Source organism: Rhagoletis zephyria, unplaced genomic scaffold, assembly GCF_001687245.7.
Source record: "Rhagoletis zephyria isolate East Lansing unplaced genomic scaffold, Rhagoletis_zephyria_1.1 Rzeph_scaffold_00106, whole genome shotgun sequence".
NCBI lineage: Eukaryota > Metazoa > Arthropoda > Insecta > Diptera > Tephritidae > Rhagoletis > Rhagoletis zephyria.
In genome coordinates, this window is record NW_016157190.1 from 391777 (window position 1) to 403408 (window position 11632).

General features: G+C 40.3%; 1 protein-coding gene across 1 annotated transcript; it reads left to right on the forward strand.

Annotated features, from left to right (window-relative positions):
- The first annotated feature begins 865 nt into the window (after window positions 1-865).
- Blimp-1 (PR domain zinc finger protein 1) lies at window positions 866-10594 on the forward strand. Its single transcript, XM_017633712.1, has 5 exons — window positions 866-1421; window positions 1518-1634; window positions 5615-5653; window positions 7020-9858; window positions 9954-10594. Exons 1-5 carry the CDS (start codon window positions 933-935, stop codon window positions 10592-10594), a joined length of 4125 nt encoding a protein of 1374 aa, XP_017489201.1. The 5' UTR covers window positions 866-932.
- The last annotated feature ends 1038 nt before the right edge of the window (window positions 10595-11632 follow it).

Below are 11632 nucleotides of genomic sequence, written 5' to 3' on the forward strand. Positions count from 1 at the left end.
AAATATATTTACCATGCTAAGCATTCTGAATTGTTTTGATACCCCTACTGCGCACTCCATTTACCTTCTCAATTTACTTTAATTAAATTTTTCAAACAGATGGCAACACCCTTCAAAAATATTTTGGAAACTAAGCTTTCTTAAGCCTCTTTAGTTTGATATCTTTATTGTAATAATATGTTTTTTTGCTTCTCAATGTAATTAAATTAAAATTTTGAAACATATGGCAACCCTCTTCAAAAAATTTTCTAATAAGCTTTCTCAAATCTTATTAGTTCCATATACAAATTGCAATGTACGGCATTTAGTTTTTCTATCAATTTAATTAGTAATTAATTTTTCAAACAGGTGGCAACTCTACACTTTTATAGTTTATAGCGAAAAGATTGAGGAAACTATTATTTTATTTGTTACTATTTTTTCTTGTATGTGGAACTTCTTTTGTTGTTGTTTTTTCCTATAGGGTGGCAAAAAGTAGTCTTCGGATTTGAGACCATAAGTATGGATCTATTTATCGAACAAACATAAGTTAAACATGCTCCACAAATGTTTTAACAAACTGTGAAAATTTCATCGAAATTGTACCCCACTTTTGCAACTTTACTTTATTTATAAGAATAAGAATATTCAATAAACATATTTTATTAAGTTTAAAAAAAAAAAACAATTTCTGATTTGAGGTTTTCTTTATTTTTCAGAATAACTATCTACTTAAGGAATTTGTCTAAAAAATTAAAATTTATTCGTTGACCATCGAGAATTGCATTCCCTTGAATAATTGACCAACAGCAAAGTACCACACTTTTCATCAGGCTTACAAGGACGCACGAAAATCTAAACACAAAATACATCTATGCATCAAATTTGTTCACATTAAATAAAACAAAATCCTACTACAAAATTAAGGAAACTAAATCAATCAACTACGCATAATGAATGTGCAACTTACGCAACAATCAGCCAATGCCACCCTGAAACATTGCAGCAGCAACAACAATAGCCACAGTAGCAGTAGCAGCAGTCAAAGGCGCAGCCACATCAACACTAACAATATGAACACCACCACCGTCAACACACAATCACAACAACAACAACAGCCAGCCAGCAATCGCACAATGTCCACAGCAGCGACGCCAACATCTGCGCTGGCGCATAGAATTCAGAGTCCTACGTCACTACCGCCCACCGCCTCGCCAACGACGGCGACAACGCAGACAGCCAGTGGCGCGCGCAGTCCTTCGCCGGACGGCACACAGGATTACGATGTGACGCGCATGCGCGAGGAGGACTTTGAGCGGCTGGCCGTTTACATAGTGCCCGATGTGCAGTGCGAGCGTGGCGTGCCAAATCGGGCAGATCGCACGCTACCACGCAGCCTAACACTAAAACCTTCGATGGTTTTCTCAACGCCAAATGTTAAGGTAAGCGCACTCGAGGAAAAATGTTAAGAAATAATTTAAATGATAATAATACAATTTTTAAATACTCGAACTAATTTGTATTTTTCATTCTTGCAGACTGAAGGAGTTTGGAGCACTGGTGTCATACCGCGAGGCACACGTTTTGGCCCCTTTGAAGGCGTTCCAACTCCAAATTATCCCAACGATAAGAATAAGGCGCGCTATTTTTGGCGGGTAAGCATACAAATATACAAAAACTACAACTGCAAATACAAATACAACTAAATCATCGTCACCACTCAAGTGCATTCAAATGAAAACACTGAAGTGAAAGTGTGTGTATGTAAACAGGGTGTTTGTGTAGTAAAGAGAAAATGGATCATACACACGATCATGTAACATTGAAGCATTGAAAAGCACTGAAGCCATATATATCATCATTCATGTAGTCACTATCAGTATATATTCGACGATAAGCTGAAAAAAAAAAATTGCAATTGTATCCAATAATTTTAATTTTTGAGAAACATTTAACAAGTTTAAAAGGATTTTTATGACAGTTACAACAGTGCTATCTTTTCATTCAAATCGTCGCCAAGAATTACAAAAAACGATTTTTTTTAGTAACCAGAATACTGTTCAAATATTTTTGTTCTTAATTGCTTCCATCAATTTATAACTAATTTTACTAAAATTAAACTTTATTTTATCTGTGTTTTGATAATTTTCGATATATACATAGCACAAAGAATCAGCGCCCAATTTTAAGTCTGATATGATTTTCTGGTAAAAATAATTTTTTATTTTTGATACCAAAGTTGCATAACAATTTCATCTGCGGTCTATATATAAGCCGGGCTGTTCAAAAATCCATATAAAAAAAGTAAAGTTAATGCTCTTAGATTCTAGGATTGTTCTATATCGAAAAAATATACCCCTGTTTTTTTCGAGATCAAAAAAATCAATATGGGGAAAATACAATGTTTCGTGGAAATTGTATAGAATTCTAGAATTCTATCGAAAAGCTTTGTTTATTTTCAGGAGACTTCAAATATTAATACCCAATTGTTAATTTTACCGTTTCCTAATACTACAGATTTTTTATGGGTCGCCTCATTGATTATTTGGGGTTTTTGGGGGACCTATAATAAAAAGTGAATATCAAAAAGTTGTTGAATAAAGAATAAATATTGATTTTCAAAAATTCTGTACCATTTCTATGAAAAAAATATAAAATACATGGAAAACTTTGAGCCTTTTGGAGAGACCACTAAATATTTTTTTTAATTTAAAATAAAAATATATATATATATATATTTTGTTATATAGCACAACCATAGTGAATGAGAGCATTAAAATTCGGACTTTACTTATTTTGGACCACCCTAGTGGACATACATAAGTAAGAGCTACACATTTTTGAATTGAAATTCATTTGAAAGAAAATATATTTGAAATGCCGTAAAAAGTAAATTAACCCTTTAACGGTTTTTTTATAATGATTTGAAATCACCCATCATTCTTTTTTTTTGTTGGTAATTAGGCAACTTCGAGCAATGTTTCAAGCTCAGTTTCAATTTACCTGTGAAAATAAGTACGCTAGGTGTAAAAAACATTTCCACCGCCTGTAGACGGATAACACAAAAGCTAAAATTTTGTGCAATTGTGTTTTTCTCAAGTTATCGATATTTGTCGAAATTTTGGAAAGGGCAGGCAAATCACGCTCTATCAATCTCTCGTGCTGGCCGTCCTTTTTGTGTAGCTCATAAACGTGGGCAACGTAAATAAATAACTGTATGGCCCTGAAGCTACGTTGAAAATAAACTCGGCACCCTTGATTGACACTAAATGCAATGGCGTAAATGAAAACAATAAAAATATCAAGAGAAGAAAGACCGGTCTACAATTGTTATGATCAACTATAATAACTTCGCAAAGCAAAATAGGCAGTTGACAAAACTGTTTGGTATCGGCTCAAACTGACAAACATTTGAAATGCAATTTATGAAAGGAGGCAAAAATACACGCCACTAATGAGGTGATCGGGCTGAACTTACTCAATATGTTGTTTGGGTTTTACCATACTCTGTTGTGGGCACCCAATTACAACAAAGTGGCAACAATAATTTGGTTAATTCGAGCAGCGATTCATCCCCTAAAGATACTTGCACATCTCTCTCGCCTAATACCCTGCCCACACACCTTATATTTATTTGATAAAGCTTCGCACCAAGTTGTCATATGATCATATAACCCGTGGCTGGCCAGAGTTATTCAAAGGTCTCTTCTCGAACGAAGTGCTTCGAATACCGGATTCTCTTCCTGGACGGACGACTCCCTTTTCTGCAACTCGAAGGGTGCGTTATAGATACAAAAGAAAAACTTCCACTTCAACACCTCTAAAATAGGACTACAGAGTTTCTAAAAAATACAAATTGGATCTTCGACCTCCGCCTCGACCAAAAGCTTCGGCAACGACGATATTTCGTATGGTGGGAAAAGTTACAATGGACGTACAAATACTCTTGGGTAGAGTAAGCCTGAAGCCTGTGAATGCAAACAGTGTATAAAAAAAGAACTTGGACTTCACCCGAGCATATTCGTCTATATAGAAACCAAAAACTAACTTCGAGGATTATGCTGCCATGAAACGCACTTGAATATGTCAATTTTGGCGTAAATAGTTATGAGAGACGATCATTAGAAAACGCCGTAAATATATACATATATAATATTTTTTTAATTCACAAAAAAGCCCTGAAAATTGAAAAATAATACTTCTTATGTCTCGAGGGCCATCTCCTGAGGAAGATATGAAAAACATCGAAACGCGTAGGAGAAAGAAGGAACATTGATTTTTATTTAGCCGGCAGAAAATAGCTCCTTAGAAAACAAATAATGTTTCCTACTCACTATAAAATTTTAAAGTCTTTAGAAAAATAAAATAATATCGGAACTACAAAATCACTATTTATCCCAATAATTTATTATACCTTTCACACTGACCCACAACTTTAACTAGCTAGCTAGCGTGTACTCAAAATATAAAGTACCTAGGGCATATTAGTCTGAGTTCACAAAGCACATGATTACTAAAAACCGTTATTATATTTTTTTTTAATAGTGCTATCTTATTTTAGTTATATTTATTAGCAATAAAGCAATGACCATCTACGGATGGTTATACATTTTTTCACTGCACGAAGGTTCGAATCTTGGATCTTTCTAGCCAGGCTAGGCGATTGTGACTGTTGTCAAAGCGAGTGAATGAAAACTTGTTGTAGGTAGACTACCACGTCAACTGTTTTGACATCGCAAAAGACGAACTAGGCAAACTGGTAATATTCTAGTTCACAATTAGCAGCCTTGCCTGCAGAACCGTTAACATAACCCTTCGAAGGACTCTCTGATTCACGTGCAATGTAACCCAACAAATATTACACCAATGCCGTTCATAGTTTTAAATGAGGAATCTCACATTTGTGCGATTTTGCTGCAGGATTTATTCGAACACGGAGACCGACGCGTTCGTAGAAATAAAATGATTAATAGATATTTGATGAAAATTATTTTTTGTTTGTTTATAAGATGACATTTTTCACTGCGATAACATCGCATAGATATGTGCGCACTTGCGTTTTCGAAGTAGTAAATTCTCTAGCATCGAAAACATTGCGGATTCGCTCCGACAGAATCGCACTGGTGTGTGGATACCTTTAGTTTCTATTTTGAAGCTATGGGCACCAGCTCTGATAAATAATTATATATTTTTAGCTTACATTGTTAAAAATTTAAATTTTTCATATTATTTTCATAAAAAAAAGTGTTTTTAATCACCCATGCATAAACATCCCATAAACCATTCATGCTTTTAACATAAAATTACTCAACCATCCATCATCCTTTGACCAGCATACATTCCTCCATTTTATTTCTTTTGTGCATACTTATTTACTTACAATATCAAAGTTATTTTATGTACATACAGTAACTTTTTCTAACCGCAAGCCAAACCAAACTTTTCAATTTTATTTCATGTGTATTCCTTTCACCAAAACTACCACCACCAACTTAACAAAATAACCAATCAACCAACCATCTAAAAATTCGCATAATCAAACCAAACAAAAAAAAAAACCGCAATTTGAAATCGCATTCGCCTCAAAAAATTAATAAATTATAAAATCCAAAAACTAAAATTCGACTCCAATCAGGTGCAGGAAACACGCCACATAACCTACGGGAACATTAAGGTACTATTTTACGCTTTTTAACAACTTTTTACTGCTCCTTCTTAAGCGTTACGAACTTTACTCTCTACATTTTGACACATAAATACTTTGACGCTATACTCCACTTTCTCCCACTATTACTATTTTCTATTCTAACTGTTGTTTGAAACCAACGTATCATTTCATTTTATATGATTTCCGTTAATTAAAACTCATAGCTGTTTTTGAATGGGCTTCCCGAAAGCCTACTAGACATGTACATAGATAACTACACCTTTTCCAACAGTATTTCAGAAAAACACAAATGTTTTTCTGAAAAAGCCAAATGAATTTCAGAAAAACTGAAATGTATTTCAGATAACCTCAAATGTATTTCAGAAAAGGCCAAATGTATTTCAGAAAAAGCCAAATAAAATTCAGAAAAACCCAATTGTATTTCAGAAAAGTTCAAATTATCTTCAGAAAAACGCAAATGTATTTCAGAAAAGGGCAAATGTATTTCAGAAAAGCACAAATGTATTTCAGAAAAATATTTTTAGAATACAGTTATGTTTTTCTGAAATACATTTGTGCTTTTCTGAAATAAATTTGCCCTTTTCTGAAATACATTTGCCCTTTTCTGAAATACATTTGCGTTTTTCTGAAAATCATTCAATTTTTTCTGAAATACAATTGTGTTTTTCTGAATTTCATTTGGCTTTTTCTGAAATACATTAGGCCTTTTCTGAAATACATTTGAGCTTTTCTGAAATACATTTGCCCTTTTCTGAAATACATTTGGCCTTTTCTGAAATATATTTGAGTTTTTCTGAAATTCATCTGGCCTTTTCTGAAATACATTTGTGTTTTTCTGAAACACTGTTGGAAAAGGTGTACTCCAAACTCCAAATCGAACGTGTCTCTTACCTTTTGGAAGTCCACTTGCGAAAGCCAAAAATGAAACCGCTTATAATTTATCCTTATATTTGTATTGTTTATTGCTTGTTATTGTAACTTTTCCAATTGGTGTTTTGCCATGAATACATATAAACTTAAGTAAATATTATTTTTAGCGCCAACGTTATTCCAAATATTGTTGTTGTCGTCTTTTTTTTTGTATATATAATATAACTGTGTAAGCGGTCTCTTTCGCAACTTTGTAGTCTGATCTATGAACTTTTGTGTCAAAATTCTTTCATAACCCATAAAACCGTTCACAACGCTCGTGAGAAAATAAGGAGGAGGAGAAGGAGGAGTGGAGCGTTTTGAACCGTTTTATTGCTCGACTAACTCAACTTGTTTGTAAATATGTATTTGTTGGCTTTATCCCTGAAAACTGACCCGACTCCCCATTTCTTTTCTTTTCTCTTCCTTTCTTCCCCTCAACATTGACGCCTTTCGCCAACAGATCTTCAAAGATGATAATTTCTACTACCTGGATGGATCGGATCGTGCGCAAGCAAACTGGATGCGCTACGTTGCCTCTGCGTACAGTTTGTCCGTGATGAATTTGGTTGCGTGCCAGCACCAAGAAAATATCTACTTCTATACAACACGTGACATTATGCCCAACGAGGAGTTGATGGTGTGGTATTGCAAGGACTTTGCGCGGCGGCTGGGCTACGATGTAGATCCAGAGCGTACGATTTTCGGCGCTTGTAAACAGGCTGTCGACGAGGATGACGATGCTGAAGCGGACGGGGACGGAGATGAGGAACAAGCCGCAGCAGCTCCATCGGGCACTGCATTGCTGCTGGGGAACAAGGCGAAGATTAGATCGAATTCGCCGTATTGCATGCCCGCGCCAGAAATACCACCAGAAGTTGCGTATAATCACATCACCTACGTTATGGGTCTGCCAATGCCGCCATTGCCCACAATGCCAAGCAACTCGGTGAGCGCAGGCAACCGGCGTACCGTCACTCCTAGTCCCTCACCGCCCATCTGCCGTGACAACTCAGCCGGCCATATACAACACCTGACTGGCCTGCCACACATCCACCATGCCCAGTCCGCGCAACATCAGCCCGTGCTGCGGCAGCAAAACACACATCAGCATACACAACACGCCCAGCCGCCTTCACACCTGCCGCAACATCAGCACATCCAGCAGCACCAAACAGTTTTGCATCTCAAACAGGAACCCGGCGCTTCGGTGATTGTACGCGATCGTTCGCCAGCGAGTAGCGAATGTGGCGTTAAGGACGGCAAGGAGGTGGTGGGTTCCCCGATACCGCACAAAGATCCGCAGTACGAGCATCAGCTGACACCAAACGATGGCAGCGTGCGTTCGGTACGTTCGGACGAGGGCTATCACAGCAACGAGTATCATGAGGACGGTTTGACGCCACCTGAGGACTCCAGCGATAGTGAGAGTGAGCATAACTATGTACTGGATTGTTCGAAGAAAGCCATCGCCCCCAAAGAGACTGTCATATCGCACCCACAGAAGGCGGCTGTAGCTGCGGCTGTTGCTGCAGCAGCCGCCGCTGCTAGTAACAACAACAGTGCAAGCAGCAACTGCGCGACTGCTTCGGCAGCACCAGCTGCGGTTGTGCCAACGGCCGCTGCCATAGATTGCGCCGACAAGAACGAGTATCGTAAGTTCAAGGTGAAAATGCCGCTAAAATATGAATTCAAAAATAGCAAATGCGCCATTAAGACTGAGGCCATGTGCCACCTCAACAACGCAACTAATACTAATCAAAAAAGCAGTGACGAAACAGTGACGCCAATAGCACACACAACCGCCAGCGAGGATGATCTGCTTTCTGCTAACGAGGCTGCAGCAACTTGCACCTCCTCAACACAGCTAGATGAAGAGGCGATGGAAGTGGACCGCCGACCAGGCTCAACCACGCAGCAGCACGCCTCCAGCACAGTCATAGTAGTCGACCATGGTCATTCGACAATCAGTGGCCATTCGGCGCGCAACATTATGCCACTAAACAAGGCATACTATGAGGCCGAAACGAGTTCGCCACCGCCATCAACAACCACGCAATCTGCAGCTGCGGCCGCAGCGACTGTGGCATACATGCGGTTTACGCCACCCTCCTCGAGCATACTGGAGACAATACTAACGGGGCAGCATCGATTAGAGGCCGCAGCGGCTGCGGCAGCGGCTTGTCGTCAGGCAAACGCTGCCACCCCGCCCCCTTCATCGCCTACCGAAATGGCCTACTCGTATAAAAAATCGCACCGGTATGGCAATGCTGTCAGTCCCGACTCCAGCTCCAATTTAGTGCAGCCTCCTGACATACATGCCACATCTATGCATGAGACTGAAATGCTAATTGCTTCATCACGCGGTAGCCTCAAAGACGACTGTTCACCACCACCACCACCAGGCCACCACGTGATATTCTCTCCAGCACACGGCGCGCATAGCGCTTTCGTATCAGATGGCCATCAAACGCCTCCATACTCGGCGTATTCACCTTACTCCAGTGGCAGTGTGAACGGCGGTCCGCCTGGTGCAAATCATGCACTCTCCCATGTACCCACATCCACCTTCCACTCACCGCCACACAGCTCACACTCGCCCTTCGACCGACAATCGAATGGATCCAGCGGATCCACACCCAACCTCCACTTGTTGCAATCTAACACTCAGATGCTGATGCAACCGCTGCGCATTTCCCCACCACACAGTATGAGCCCTGATGGGAACTCGTGTCCGCGGAGTGGCAGTCCGCTCAGTCCGAATTCGCTGGGTTCACGCGGCTATCGTTCACTTCCCTACCCACTGAAGAAAAAGGATGGAAAAATGCACTACGAATGCAATGTCTGCTGTAAAACCTTTGGTCAGCTGAGCAATTTAAAGGTGCATCTGCGCACGCATTCCGGCGAACGTCCATTCAAATGCAATGTCTGCACGAAGAGTTTCACGCAACTAGCGCATTTACAGAAGCACCACTTGGTGCACACCGGTGAGAAGCCACATCAATGCGACATCTGTAAGAAGCGCTTCTCCTCAACGTCGAACTTGAAGACCCACCTGCGATTGCACAGTGGTCAAAAGCCATACGCTTGCGACCTCTGCCCACAGAAGTTCACCCAGTTCGTTCATCTGAAGTTGCACAAGCGATTGCACACCAACGATCGGCCATATGTGTGCCAAGGCTGCGACAAGAAGTACATCAGTGCATCTGGTCTGCGTACGCATTGGAAGACGACAAGCTGCAAGCCAAACGACCTGGAGGAAGAACTGGCGATGGCCGCGGCGGCGACCTCAGAATGTTTGGGTAAGTGTTGAAGCCGACCAAAGCACGCCATATGATCCAAAACTAATTCACACTATCGCTCTTCTTTCTCTTCCCTTCTACTTCGCGCACTACAGATAAAGACCTGCCAGAGCCCGATTCACGCGAAGCCTTCGAGCACTTGCAACACCAAATGCATCCGCACCTGCGACACATGTCAACCGGCGGCGGCTCGAATAGCAACGGCGGCGGTCACCCCTCCCCGCCGCGCCTTATCTCTATCAACCCCCACCACCAGCAGCAACAACATCAACAGCAAACGCATTCCCATCTCCAACAGCAGCACGCTGCCATGTTACAACAACACGCTGCGGCCCAGCAACACCTGTCAGCAGCGCCGTCGAATGTATTGCTTAACACCAACGGAAGCCAACAGCATCATCATAGCCATCAGCAGCAGCATTTACACCCACAGCAGTTACTCCAACAACAACAACAACCACTCCCTATGAAGGTTGCAGGCAAACAACAAATGCATTTGCTGCCACCCGGCACAGGCAGCAATAATAGTGCGGCTGCGGGGGCCGCGCCAGCGATGAGTGGCGCCAATGACGCTTACATGAGCGTCTCGCACGCACATGCGGCGGCGGCAGCAGCACACGCGGCTGCAGCGGCGGCGGCGGCACATGCAGCAGCTGCGCACCAACATGCGCAGAATCAGGAGAGCAGGCCGTCGGTGATCGAGTCCAGCCAGCCGATGATAATCGAGTGCACGTAGAATAGTGGGCGTAAAGAAGTTGATAGAAGAAATTTTTCCTATATAAAACTGGAAAGTTGCGGTTGAAGTGTACAGCGGATTTCGAGTTTGTAACAGAGCCGAGCTGAGTTGAGTCGCGCATATTTCGCGCAAAATGCTGAGCTACCGGAGGTGGGGTGGCTGGAATGGCTCCACAAAACCCCCAGAAAAAGAAAAGTGCAATATGAAAATGTGAAAGCTCATTTCGAATGCTTTTGGTGATGGCGCTTTCATTACGAAATTGTCGAAAATGAGTTATTTGCAAGCTTACTGAGTTAAAAATAATGGTATTACTAAATTAATAGTCGAACTTCATTTTACAATTAGTGAATTTAATAATTGGTATATATATATACACACACACACACACATACATACATACATACATACATGCAACTAGTTAAAATATACATTTAATGCTGCAAACTGTAATACAAAACCAAGGAAATCACAAATCTACACACTCACCAGCTCGTGCGGAGTCCCGCTAGGCTGTGTGTAAGTTGTAGTAAGATGAAACTAAATTTTTCATTTCTTGAAAAGATCTCAAAATTGGCAGCCAATTATTTCGCAGCACATTTATTTTTGATAAAAAAAAATTAAGAAGTTAAACTAAATCTATTAAGAGTACCGAGTGTGGCGTAGTAACCGCGAGTTTTATACGTGGCAATTATGCATCTTTGTATGTATGTAGTTGTAATTTGAAAACAAATATGTTATAGTAAATATATGAAAACTAAGTCCTGTTAAGTCTTTATACCCTATTTGTTACATTAACTTTTTGGCTAAGTTTTGTTGTAAAGTGCATTTAAAATCAGCGTTGTAATAAAATAAAAAGAAAATTTTACATGCATACACACGCATTTTAGCAGAAAAATCACAAATGAGTTGAGTAAAGTTGCCTTATTTAGATTAACATAGAATAGCGAGTGGTGTCGGCGATGCCATGGAAAATGATTGAGTGGAAATGAAGCAATGACCGCAGCGAAGGTACAGTTCAATGTGAAAGCTGCAGAAAAA

Coding starts and splice junctions, on each gene's coding strand:
- Blimp-1 (XM_017633712.1), top strand. CDS start 933: ATGAATGTGCAACTTACGCAACAATCAGCCAATGCCACCCTGAAACAT. Junction 1,422..1,517: donor TCTCAACGCCAAATGTTAAG/GTAAGCGCACTC, acceptor TCATTCTTGCAG/ACTGAAGGAGTTTGGAGCAC. Junction 5,654..7,019: donor TAACCTACGGGAACATTAAG/GTACTATTTTAC, acceptor TTTCGCCAACAG/ATCTTCAAAGATGATAATTT.